General features: G+C 32.3%; 1 protein-coding gene across 1 annotated transcript; it reads right to left on the reverse strand.

Annotated features, from left to right (window-relative positions):
• Positions 1–2,272: 2,272 nt before the first annotated feature.
• Positions 2,273–13,971, reverse strand: LOC134708441 (uncharacterized). Its single transcript, XM_063568966.1, has 9 exons — positions 13,894–13,971; positions 12,203–12,331; positions 10,896–11,038; positions 10,099–10,221; positions 9,533–9,646; positions 8,061–8,213; positions 5,067–5,275; positions 3,997–4,152; positions 2,273–2,551 (listed from the first exon to the last, which is right to left on the reverse strand). The coding sequence occupies exons 2-9, from the start codon at positions 12,328–12,330 to the stop codon at positions 2,387–2,389; spliced, it is 1,191 nt and encodes a 396-aa protein (XP_063425036.1). The 5' UTR covers position 12,331; positions 13,894–13,971; the 3' UTR covers positions 2,273–2,386.
• Between the last annotated feature and the right edge of the window lie 299 nt (positions 13,972–14,270).

Below are 14,270 nucleotides of genomic sequence, written 5' to 3' on the forward strand. Positions count from 1 at the left end.
AAGTCCAATCAACTTCAAACTTAGTACACATGTTCCCTATGGTATGATCTTTCTAATTTTAATGCCAAATTAGATTTTTTTACCCAATTTTACGGTCCATTGAACATGGAAAATGAAAGTGTGAGTTGGGCATCCATGTACTTCGGACACAATCTTGTTTGTCTTTGAGTTCAGGTTGGCAATCATGCAACATCTTTTCTTTACATACAAACCTTTTCATGATCTTTTTCTTCAGTAAATGTTGGCCATTAGGGATCACATGATTATATGACCAATCCATTTAACTGGCATTGAAAACTATTCAATCAAAAGAATGTACTGAAAAAAAATCATAACTTCTATAGCAAATAGTGAAAAATATAATTTTTGCAAGTTAAGCCAACATTGACAGCATTCTTTTTGCTGCCATGATTTAAGTTTTAAATTACTTTCACGTTTCCAAAGCTTTTTTTCATAAACATATGATTATGACTCGGATATTTTTGCTGCATAAAATGAAGAGTTAATTGAATTCTATGTTATTGACATACAAATGAGAGGTTAAGCTAGCTATAAAACCAGGTTTAACCCATCATTCTTTACATAAGGAAACTCCTGTACCAAGTCAGGCATATAGTATTTGTTTGTTGCCATACAATTGTTGTTTGAGCTTTTGATTTTTGTCATTTGATAAAAGACGTTTTGGTTGTATTTTACTCTTTCCTACAACTTTCAAATTCAAGAGAATATTTTTGTTGAGCCAGTCAATATTCTGTTTGTAATTGAGTTATACAATGACATTTGAAAAAGTTTCTAATGTGATACCCCAAAGGTCACTGGATAAGCACTGTAATAACAAAATACAGTAAACAAGGCAAATCTTTGTTTAAATTTTTGATTAGTAATGTTCTGTTTACAGTTAACAGTAAAATGAAGTTCTATAAGGTTATAGTTTTCAATTCTCAATACATTTGTAAAACGTTCATGAATTACAAGAATATGAAATTTAGACAGAAGGTCAAAATTCCCTTCTCTAATAATGTTATGAACACTAGGTACACACTGAATTTAGTTACGACATAAGGCACATTTTCGATATCATCTGTAAAATGGTTATTCCATAACGGTCAACACACTCGCGAGGGCGTCCGTAAAATATACGAAGGGATGATTTCAATTTTACCATTTGGAACTCTTAGTTTAATAGCTTCCTTGTGAGAGCAACCCTCTATCAAGGAAACATATTCACCAAATTTTGTATTCTTTCGAGAGAGAACATCATCTGTATAGCGGAACGTAAAGTTAAAGGATACTGAAAGCTTCTTATCTTTCATCCTAAGAAGTTCCTGTATGAAGTCAGCCTCATAATAATAAAGAAACAAGTCGGCGAGAAGAAGGGCAAAGTTGATTCCTATTAGAATTCTCACAGTCTGTTGAAAAACTCGTCCTCCAAACGTAACAAATGTGTTGTCAATCAAGAAATAAAGCATCTTGATAATGTCAGAGTGATTCTTTACAAAGTAGCATTCATCCATTCCTAAGACAAGATACTTGTATCTACGTTCGCCATTCTTTTTTATGAAACAAAGCAATACCAACTCTTTCAATTTGTCTTTTAGTTTGGAAATGGGAACACTTGTGTAAAGTGTAGATAAGTCAAATGTTTTATTGCAAGATGAGGGCGTCTTAGATTGTATGTAACCTTAAAGATCTTTGGAATTGTTAAGTATCCATATCTGTTTTACGCTCCCTTTAGAATAGACAGTTTCACAATAACTTTAAGCCCTGCTGTGATTGCTGATAAAATAGATGTTAATAATTTAGAAAGAAGTTTCATGGAGCACTTGGAAGACCCAGCAATATGCTTGTAATGACACTTTTGTAGTTTAGATATCAAATACAGCGATTGAAGAAACAGTCATTCATCATTAGTTGAAATTCCAAAGGAACATAGCACAGACCTATGATTATCCAGGATTTTCCTCTTTGGTAAGTGTCGTGAGGGTATATGTTGAGTTTCCAAGTGAATTGTCAAACCTTATTAATTTATCAAGCAATGTATTTAATGAAATGTACATACAAAAGCGATGTTGATTGGGCCTTTATCTGCGGAGACAACAACATATTTGTCATTGAGGAAGGACAAGTGTTTTGCAACATTTGGGTCTTTAAAGATTGACATAACAAGGGTATTGTACAAGAATAATAAGTTTTCCTGATAAAGTAAATATCGCTCACAAGGAAATAATACAAAAATGGCCTGTCGATTGTCGGAGAATGGGTCTGCAGAATAGTTACACAATTACAATGGGGAAAAATTCTGCAAAGAGAAAAAAATCTAGTTCATAGGACACAAATAAAGATTAAAGAAAGTTAATCAGAGCTCCGGACGTTTGATTATATTCCTTTATTCAAATTGACGTTCTATTACATGGCACAACGTTTGATAATCAAGTTCTGTGTTGTAGATATTGGCACTTAGTCGGCAATAGAAGTCACCATCTACGAACACTATAGCCACAACAATCTGGTAATTCAACATGGTATCCACTATGTACTGATTGCTGTTCGACTGTAAAACATAATGAACATCATATTACACATATGTCCTTACTGGAGGTGTCCAAGTAATCACATGATCACAACTTTTTTTAATTTATCTTTTTTAAAATAAAATCAATTACTAATAATGATTAATTATTTCTGTTACAAACATTGATTACGGAATTTCCATTTGGAATTTACCCCGGAGTTCGTTACTTTTGTTATTTTAGTTTTTACACTAGTTATTTTGAGTCACTTTATAGCTTGCTGTTCGGTGTGAGTCAAGGCTACATGATGAAGGCCGTACTTTGACCTTTAATGTTTTACTTTTACAATGTTTTACATCGTGTTACTTGGATGGAGATTTGTCACATTGGCGCTCATGTCACATCTTCTTATATCTATGAAAGAAGGCTTTGTTCTGCAGTGTGTTATTTCATTTATTCATGGCGAGTACTAGTATGCTTTACCTAATTTTTGCTTCGAATAAATTCGCACAATAATTCATAGTCCTCCTCTGTATTATAAATGTTGGCACTCAATCGACAATAGGCGATTCCATTTACTGATGAGATTTGGCAAACTATGTTATGTCTCAGTATGTTGTCCTTAATGCGTGTTTCACACGCAGCCTACAAAAGTTTCGTACAATAATTTGGACAAATAGAAAGTATAATCACAAAAATACTGAACTCCGAGGGAAATTCATAAAGGAAAGTCCTTAATGAAATGGCAAAATCAAAAGCTCAAACACATCAAACGAATGGACAACAACTGTCATATTCCTGGCTTGGTACAGGCATTTTCTTGTGTAAACTATGTCGGATTAAACATAATCTTCTAGCTAGCTAAACCTCTCACTTGTATGACAGTTGTATAAAATTCCATTATATTGATGACGATGTGTGAACAAAACATACAGACATAATAAGCACAATTGTCAAAAATAGGTTTACAGCAGTCAATGTTGTGTTATTCTATTAATCACTATAAAAAAACGAGATATACAAAACAAACATCTACCAAGACACAATGAACTAAGACTTTTGAATTTTTGAAATACTAAGGCTTTTCTACCTCAGGATTAGATTACCTTAGCTGTATTTGGCAAAACTTTTAGGAATTTTGGTCCTCCTCTGCAACTTCATACTTTATTTGTCCTCTTAAACTTTTTTGGATTCGAGCATCACTGGTTAGTCTTGTGTGAACGAAACGCGCGTCTGGAGTAGATACAAAATTTAATCCTGGTATCTATGATGAGTTTATCTACACTCTAAACCAGTTAGGAAAATGTAAAAACAAATGATAACCGATCGTCTGCATTCATAGATAAATACGATAAGTATAACGACAATATTTCCTTATGACCCCTTTTCGTATATCATACCATGTTTATTCCTTTAAAATCAAAAGGATTCAAAAGAAAGTATTTCCAGTTAAATTTACGAGAACATTATTAAACAGACTACTTACGCCTGATGAAAGTCCTTCCAGATTTGGTAGACGAACCATTCGCATAAATGGTGCTTCCATTGATCTTGGAATTTGCAGTTTTTCTGTCTTCCATGCGGATGTTAACATGTTGGTAGATTTGTTTAAAAGGTCATCTACATAAGCGTTCAGTTTATCCTGCAAGACATTTCTCAATCTTCAAGAAATATATGCATGCAAGGTGGTCATTCAAGTATTGCTTAGTTTTAACATATATAATTGTGTCGAAATGATACTTGATAAAAACGTTAGAACACTTAACTGCTTCGCCGCATAATGTGACGCCATTAGTTTTTTACGATATTCGCGCCATCTTGAAATTATTGCGTGACATATATCTGTTCTCATTGGCTGTCTTATGATGTTGGAAGAAACATATTGGCTAGAATGAAATGAAGAATTCGGAACACAAATCGGAAAGAAGATATTAGATACGGGAAACAATGCAGTATGATAATTCCAGATCCAATACAATACCCAATGCATGAATAATTTTGACTTTGCGGGTTTGACTTGCTATTATATTATATGATGTACGTGAAATCCATACTGATAAATAGATTCAAACATTTAATTCTCAGTAATTAATAATTTTAAATTGAAAAGGAAAAAGTAAATGCATATCTCAAGGAGCAAGGAAGAAAACAAATATCGAAAGTGTTTTAGTTGTCTCAAACAAGAATTTGTTTAGTAGAAACTTGTTATCAAATCCTTGTCATAAACGGGCTTTTTCTTTCTTCCTTGACGGATTTCAAAACACAAAATATTTAATGAAGTCTTGATGTATTCAGACTTTTAGAATATAAATCAATCTGTATAAATTTGTTCACACACGTTTCGAAGATCTTCTTTAACTCAACATAACAAAGGTTACTAAGCGCTTTGACCGCATAATGGATGAACCATTCATTGACGCGTTGGGCTAGTACTTGATATTGGTAACGTATAATTTTATATATAGGATTAATTATTGTATTTGATCAAAGTTCAACATATTAAGTAGATTGACCTGTTGGTTTTGGCTTTTATCTTGGTGAGGTCAGTTTACTTACATATCCGCCAATATCTTGGTAGAATTTCAAAGCGTCCGGTACAACACAATATGGGCTGTCGTCTCGCGTTCCCTGTTCGAAAAAGTCATTCTGGAATGTTGTTTTATGCCCATGCGATGTCACAAGAGGTCTAACCCAATTCTGGTGTGTCCTCTTAACGTAAAGTATCGCGCATCCACGTGGTGTGTACAGCCATTTATGAAAATTACCTGTAATTAAACCAAGCCACGGGGCTTTTAAAACTTATCAAACATAATCAAAAAGTAACATCACAAAAATACTGAATTCAGAGGAAAATCAATTCGGAAAGTCCCTAATCACATGGCAAAAACAAATAAAAAAACACAACAAAAACGAATGGACAAGAACTGTCATATTCCTGATTTGGTACAGGCATTTTCAAATTAAACCTGGTTTTATAGCGCTAAACCTTTCACTTTCTTGACAGTTTCATCAAATTCCGTGAACTAAACAGACATAACAAATAAAATAGTCATTATATGGGTACAGCAGTCATCATCGTGTAACAATTTTAAAAGGAACAATTTTAAAAGGAACAAGTTAACAGGACACAATCAGACGCTCCGCAGGGCGCAGCTTTATACGACCGCAGAGGTTGAACCCTGAACGGTTGGGGCAAGTATGGACACAACATTCAAGCTGGATTCAGCTCTAAATTTGGATTGTGATTAAATAGTTGACACAGCATAGGTTTCGGACACAGAACGAATGTGGTCTAATGAACTTAAAAAAAAATTTGCCTTTGAGCAATTCACTATGCTGTTGAATATTTATCCTCTCAAAAAAATGTTTGAAGACATTTTCTTTTCATTTGTGAAATCTGAATTGAAAAAAATTGACCCCCCCCAATTTTTTTTTCACATCCCCTTTCCCTTATTTCAAAACTGATCTCAATTCAAATGAAGTTTGCAACAATAACTACTCATTTAAATACATCATAAAATATTAAAATGTAAAAAAAGTTCTTGTTATCACTGACAATGACTGAATGGTAAAGATTGTTTTAATCTATCAGTTGGTAGTAAAAGTGAATATACATTGTATATTGTATAAAACAATGATTTAAGTTGATTCAACTACTAATCTGGACAAAGAAAGATAATTCAATTGAAATCCAATTGGAATTTCTTGCTATTGCACAATATTGTGCAATTAGATATTTCTTGCTATTGTGCAATACTGTGCAATTGAAAATATTTGCTATTGCACAATACTGTGCAATTGAAGATTTCTTGCTATTGCACACTACTGTGCAAGTGAAGATGTCTTGCTAATGCTGAATTTATAACTGTGCAATTGAAAATTTCTTGCTATTGCACAATACTTAAAATAATAATTTTGGACCCCGATTTGGGCCAACTTGAAAACTGGGCCAATAATAAAAAATCTAAGTACATTTTTAGATTCAGCATATCAAAGAACACCAAGGATTCAATTTTTGTTAAAATCAAACTAAGTTTAATTTTGAACCCTTTGGACCTTAATGTAGACCAATTTGAAAACGGGACAAACAATTAAGAATCTAAATAAACAGTTAGATTCGGCATATCAAAGAACCATAATTATTCAATTTTTGATGAAATCAAACAAAGTTTAATTTTGGACCCTTTGGGCCCTTTATTCCTAAACTGTTGGGACCAAAACTCCCAAAAACCAACCTTCCATTTATGGTCATAAACCTTATGTTTAAATTTCATAGATTTATATTTATAAATACTAAAGTTATGGTGCGAAAACCAAGAAAAATGCTTATTTGGGTCCCTTTTTGGCCCCTAATTCCTAAACTGTTGGGACCTAAACTCCCAAAATCAATACCAACCTTCCTTTTGTGGTCATAAACATTGTGTTTAAATTTCATTGATTTCTATATACTTAAACTAAAGTTATTGTGCGAAAACCAATAATAATGCTTATTTGGGCCCTTTTTTGGCCCCTTATTCCTAAACTGTTTAAACCAAAACTCCCAAAATCATTTCCAACCTTTCTTTTTGTGGTCATAAACCTTGTGTCAACATTTCATAGATTTCTATTAACTTAAACTAAAGTTATAGTGCGAAAACCAAGAAAATGCTTATTTGGGCCCTTTTTGGCCCCTAATTCCTAAATTGTTGGAACCAAAACTCCCAAAATCAATCCCAACCTTCCTTTTGTGGTCATAAACCTTGTGTTAAAATTTCATAGATTTCTATTCATTTTTACTAAAGTTAGAGTGCGAAAACTAAAAGTATTCGGACGACGACGACGACGACGCCAACGTGATAGCAATATACGACGAAATGTTTTTCAAATTTTGCGGTCATATAAAAACAAGTCTTTACAAATAAACAAAATTACTGAATACATCAAGGAACAGAGTTTGAATGTTCCCCGCGTTGTACGTATTTATGTTAAAGTGCAAGAGTCATTCCTGATATGAATCTATGATATAAATTTCATAAAAGTCTGGCATGAATTATACACGTTATAGTGCCAACAAGACCAGACGGACTTTCTAAATTTTTACTTCAAATCTACTTTTTCGCTTTCAGTTTTAAAAGTTCACTTCAATCATGTTGTCCTTCATAGCTTTAATGATACACTCTAAGGTTGATTCTTTTTTTTATCTGGTTTATGTTTATAAATGATTAACGTATGCTTTGCTTTCATGCTCCTTGTATTTTGACCGTTTCGCGATTTCTACACTATAAGTATTTTACAAATATGTGTATCTTTCGTTATTTTTTTTCAATTTTGTTATCGACGGACGGGTATAAAAGAGTCATTTGCAGTTCATAGTCCTTAAACAAATATTTCAAAAATTGAATTGACCATTTTATAGCCTAAAGAATAACCATACGTCTTATTTTGTGGTTATTTACAGATACTTGATCCGTATATATTAAATTTCAAAATCGTTTTAACTACATGTCTATACATCTTTTTATGCTTTTAAGTCTCTTCTAAGTTTTCAAAGTTCCTTTCCTGTGAAAGTACCTGTATAAAAATCGGCATCCAACTCTTTCAGATTGAGAGGAATCTGTCCAGGCGCATGTGCACCATCTATTAATGACAATACTCCAAACTCTTTACAAAGTGGTATTAACTTTTCAATAGGCATTCTTATGGCTGATGGACTAGTTATGTGATCTACAATGACATTTTACAGCACATTTCAGTCAGTATGTAGCCAATGATAATATATTTGGTTAGCTTGTGTCCTTTAATAGTAGACTAGCCCAACATATAAGAAATCTATCACTCTGTAGGACTAATCTATTTTAAAAGGAGGGAAGTTTACCTTACCTAACAATGACTTCACGGTTCAGCTAAAAAGCAAGCTAACCAAAGATATTATCATTAGCTACATACTGACTGAAATGTGCTGTAATTTGTAATCAATATTTCTCTGTCTGTTTTACATGTACAAAACACAAATTGACGAATGGAATCAAGTTGATAAGTTCCTGAAATATGAAATCCTATCTGAACGTTTCTTATACCCTCCACTTTTTTTAAAAGTAAGATAATACGAAAATACCCCTTTTTGGTTTGTTATCAATTACTTTACTAAATAGCCTTTGGAAGTGTACTTGTCTGAGATAACATATCGATAAAATGTTATGTATAACTAGAAGTAGTAATTGGCTTTGAGCAACATTTGAATAACAGTGATTGTTATCTTATAAATGTGCTTTGTGTTTGTTTTTATGTGTGTTGGATATTTGTGGTTCGTATGATTTCTTGAGTTAAGCCGTTTGCAACTAACATTAACAGTTTGTTTTTATGTAATGCTGTTACACCACTGAACCAAGTTAGAGGGGTAGAGTGTTCACTACAAACATGTTTAACCCCGCCACATTATATTTGTGGCTGTCCAAAGTCTGGAGCCTGTTATTAAGAAGTCGACGATGTTTCAAGCCTATCTTGTTTGTATTTTGTAAATTATATTGTTATAAGTTAGACTGGGTCGCTGGCAGTTTTGAATTTCCTCGTCTGAAATGTTTTCTATATTTAATGCGGGCTCTTATAGCTGACGCTGATTATTCTTTATGGGTTTTCCCCACTGGTGAAGGATATTAGATGACCTATCAGCCTACCAAAGTCTTTTGAAGTCTCATGCGACGTGAATAACGTTCGTTTCTCTATATTATACGAGCGAGAGGTTTAGCTAGCTATAATAATAAGGTTTAATCAGTCATTTTTAAACAAGAAAATGCTTGTATGAGGCCAGGAATATGACAGTTGTTATCCATTCGTATGATGTGTTTGGGCTTTGACATGTTTGAGTTTGCCTATTTATTACAGCCTTTCCATCTTGAATTTTCCTCGGAGTACAATTGTTTTTATATTTTTTTATTTGTTGTCTTTGTGTCTTTTACGCAATACTTGTATCCGAATATTTTCACAATGATGGAATTTCAAAATGATTTTTGATTCATTCGTAAGAGTAAAAGATAAAGACATACCTATAACTGCTAATTTAACCTTCGGGTTATTCTTGAAATATTCCCGAAACATTTCTACAACTTCATCTTCATTCCCAATAGGAAATTTTAAGTCTATATATTCTACGCGAAGATCTGAAAAAGTAAAATTGCTTAAGTGAAGGATAAAACATCACATTTTACAAATGTTTTAACAACTAATATTTTTGAATGAGTTGGTTTGCCTGAATATGATACCAGTATAATCGTATTGAAGTAAAAACGTATGACATTTATCAAAATAAACTATTACTATTTAATGTAATGTACTAGCGCAAAGTGTTCGTGTGTGTATATCCATGGGTATATGTATGAGTGAGGAGACAACGTTTCTTTTACAAGTTTTCTGTTACCTGGTTTTGAATGCTTCATTTAAAAGTCACAGCCGTAAAAATAAATGACCAAATACTTTGATTGACTTAGATGGTATAGAATCTCATTCTATTTTATAGTATATGACTGCTAAAGACTTGTCTTCTCCTTAACCTTAAGAAATGTATGGGAGTCAAGATAATAAAAGAAATCGGTATCTATACTAAATAAATTACCTTTAGCACCAGGTAGTTCTGAAGTTGCATTACAGGTACTTTTGATAGCTGCATAAGTATTGTCAGTGCATAGAATGACGTCTCCTTTGTCAAATTTGAATGACTTTAGTACAGTGTTTACACCTAAAATATAGTTTTGTAAATACATCCATCAGAATTGGACTTATGTTAGAACTATATCCAAAGTGATCCCATGTATCGCAAGTTTTGCCTTCGATGCAGATCTAGAAGTTAAATCATCCTTCCAAATCTGATATGAGTATGCATTGCCATGTGTTTAGGTTTTGTTACTTGTTAAACTTCTTATTTCCTTTTGCTCATCTGTCATGGTGCTTTTGACTTGCATCATTAAAATAATTCCTTTGAAATTATTAATTTTGTAATTTTAGTGTTTTACATTAACATTTATCACAAAATATATTAATAGAAAATAACGTTGTGAGTCAGTTGATTTTTAACTCATGTAAGTAAAGAATGGTCCCATCACAATACACTTTTAATCACAAGAAATATTTCTTATCTAAAACTTATTTTACTTGTATTGCAAGCTATTTTGTATGGAAATTCGGGGCAAGTAACTATTTTACTTGTATTATAAATAGTGAAGCAAATTAAGCAAAAATTACCATGTAGGAGAGAAAAGGCATCATGCAATCTAAATATCAAGAAAAATGATCTAATTCTTGAATGGTACAATGCTTTATAATCTTGTCATGAAAGTCACAGCTTAAATGATACTACATTTTTAAATTATGATTTGATAAGTATTGTCAGTAGTTAACTTTTTTAATACAGACCTGTTGTAGCATTTTGAACGAAAACCAGGTCGTCTGCTTCAGAATTTACAAACTCAGCAATCAATCGTAGAGATGCATCTTGTTTTACTCGTCTGTTTATTCGGAACCATAGATCAGGAAAGCTGTTGATTTCGCGTAGAACTCTTAAATACAATTACAACAACTTAGAAAAGTATATTTTAGTATCCTTTCTGTAAGGAATCTATCCCTCCTTAATTTTGTTTTCTTCATTATCCATTTGGTTTCATTGACATATAATCATAACCGCTTGCTTTTTACAGGTCATAACAGGTATAATTGTTTAAAAACGTGGAAAGTTAATTACAATAAATGAAGCTCTCCATGCATTTGACATTTTTAAATTTAGCTCTTTGCTATATATTGCATTCTGCATGTCAAACATGGATTGGTCTATTTATGTTGATAGTTTGTTCGGTGACTGTTTAAAACAGGTTATGATCTATATACATAAGATAAGTAATCATCAAAACGCTACCTTGTTTTATTTGCTAGGAAACCAAGTATGAATTCGATTGATATGTAAAGGGTTTTGGGAAACATTATCTACTTTCATGCAACGTTATGTTTTATGTTACTTGGAAAGACATTTGTTCGATATTTTTGTTATTTTACTTTTTGTTTTGGTTGACAGTTTCTTACAAGCAAGTAGCGAACACAGTAACGCATTTTTCGGAAGAAATAAAAAAAACCACCCAATACCGCTTTGCTTATTTGCATTAAACAGAGCTAGTTATAGATACACATGCAATAAACATCCATGTACATTATGTTACGTTGTGTCGTGTACATTTAAATCTAAGCATGCGCGTTCTATGAAGTTCAACTTTTTGTAATATGGTAGTACTAGAAATAGGTTTTGATAGAACATTACAAAAGTTCAAGATGTGACATGTTTATCAAAATAAGAAGATGTGGTATGATTACTCATACCTAGATACTAGGATAATTAGACAACTCTTCACAAGAGACAAATGACACATCAATTAACAGCTATAGGTCACCATACGCCTTCGACAATGAAAAAAACGAATTGTCAACTATAAACGGATAGGAAATGCGTATTTGTCTACCAGAGTTCAAATGACGAATACAAAACAATACCAGTAAAAATCATGCACCAACGACAGCCACTGAAATAGAGACACATAAGGAAAATGACGCAAAACTTAAATCTAACCATATTTTTCTTGTTCGAACTACCTATACTATCTACTATGATTCTACAGTGATGACAGCATCATGACAGACTTTCTTTGAATTTTAGTTAACCATCACTTGGTCCGTACCTGTTTTGTGCTTCTTGTACTCGCAATGGAACAACACCAAATGATCCGTGGTTAATGAATGTGACGCCATCTTTCAGGTCAAATTCTTTTTCGCGCATTTCCTTACCGAAGGCAGGCATGTCTCCCATTCTAATATAAAATACAAAGACATAAATAAGACAAATTGAGATTTCTATATAACGACTGAATGTCTTTTTCTTTCGTATGAATTGTTCGATTCTTCACTATCGAAAAATTGCTGTCCTGAAAACCATCAGAGACACCCATTTTCTTTCAGCTTCCACCCATACAGAAAACCTGTTAAATGTGAAATTATGGCAGAATTCTTTTTGTATGTGTCTGAAAACTAGTAGAGATGAATATATATGTATGCATTTTTTTTTTTAATTTAAAGGGCCTTAGCTACGAGGTTTAGAAAATAATAAAATAAGTTTTGTTTTTGTTCGATCACAAGTGAATGTAAAAGGGTGAAGTAAAAGTTCACTTTAACAACCAGTTTGGTTCAGTTTTGTCAAATGAATTATGCAAGTGAATAAGTTGACCTCATTAAATCCGTATTTATGTGAACTTATTATTTATGTATGTGCCTGTCCCAAGTCAGGAGCCTGTAATTCAGTGGTTGTCGTTTGTCCATGTGCCACATATTTGTTTTTCTTTGATTTTTATTTACATTAATAAGGCCGTTAGTTTTTCTCGTTTGAATTGTTTAACATTGTCTTATCGGGGCCTTTTATAGCTGACTATGCGGTCTGGGCTTTGTTCATTGTTGAAGGCCGTACGGTGACCTATAGTTGTTAATGTCTGTGTCTTTTTGGTCTTTTGTGGATATTTGTCTCATTGGCAATCATACCATATCTTCTTTTTTTATTTTAGACATACAAAGATCCAATAGCACGAGTTTGCTATCTATTTATAACTATGTTTACAACAGGTTATGTAATCGTCGGCATTCTTCGAAATGTCACCTCGATTGTGAATTAGTTGGCCTCTAGACAAAAATTCACATCAAATGCTGAAATATAATTACGAGTTTGTGAATCGTAAATTGTTTATTTTATACTCTTTTTTTATTTGGATATACGTTTTATGTTAATAAGTCGAATATGAAAATCGAGTCAAATCTCCAGCTCAAATCGGTGAACATGAATTTGACAGTTATAGTGCCCCTTTAAATCTTAGTAATATATTAAGTAAAATATATTGACTGCTATTTTATAACTATATTAGCTAAATTTCGAATGTATGTTCCATTTTCTCCTTTGTCCTCAATCGACCTTTGCGCAATGGCATTATAATTAACAGTTCAGTGTGTCATTTGTGACGTATTTCATGTGTACTTTCAATCTTTAGATGTGTGTTCCATATAGTACAAACACATACAATTATATAAGTTATCGGGATAAAAATAATTCAATTCATGAACATCGTATAAATAAAATATACAATCATATAGTAAAAAGAACGACACAATAACCAAAAATATTTAAATAGATGAAGTTAAGTATAATAAATTATGTGTAGCACGTTTACAATGGTCATCGACATGTTAATGATTTATAAATACATATATGTACCACTCCTTTATAGCCTTTTAGTTCTTGTTTATATTAGATATTTTAAGCGTGTAAAGGACTTTACTGTATGCAATGCATAATTGAGCTGTTTTTCTACATATATAAGTTTATATTTACCTATTGGCTCTATATAACTCTTGTATGATAACAATAAACTAGCAGATGTATTACGGTTCAGTGGAAACAAGATAAGAGTTAACATTTAATTTAACTAAACATATGTTGCAAATTCATTGACATTTAAAGTTATTTCGCTATCTTTTCCACTCTTTTTTTCAGAGACAGTTTTATATTTAAAGGCACTGTCTGTTTCATGGACAGTATGTGTAAAAAGTATTTATGCTTATTTTTTAAAATATGATACATGTATAGATAATATGTAATATGTGTACACATGATCGATCTAGTAAACAATTTCAGGACTTGCATTTAAAATAATAATTATAATAATCCTTAGGAAGGAAATATTGTTGAATATAATGTATTCTAAAATT

Source organism: Mytilus trossulus, chromosome 2 (genome assembly GCF_036588685.1).
Source record: "Mytilus trossulus isolate FHL-02 chromosome 2, PNRI_Mtr1.1.1.hap1, whole genome shotgun sequence".
Classification (NCBI taxonomy): domain Eukaryota; kingdom Metazoa; phylum Mollusca; class Bivalvia; order Mytilida; family Mytilidae; genus Mytilus; species Mytilus trossulus.

Excerpts from the sequence above, each read along its gene's own strand:
- LOC134708441 (XM_063568966.1), bottom strand. The coding sequence starts at position 12,330 with ATGGGAGACATGCCTGCCTTCGGTAAGGAAATGCGCGAAAAAGAATTT. Across the intron at positions 9,647-10,098 it reads AGAACTACCTGGTGCTAAAG|ATCTTCGCGTAGAATATATA; the intron begins GTAATTTATTTA and ends TTACTTTTTCAG. Across the intron at positions 8,214-9,532 it reads GGTTAAATTAGCAGTTATAG|ATCACATAACTAGTCCATCA; the intron begins GTATGTCTTTAT and ends ATGTCATTGTAG.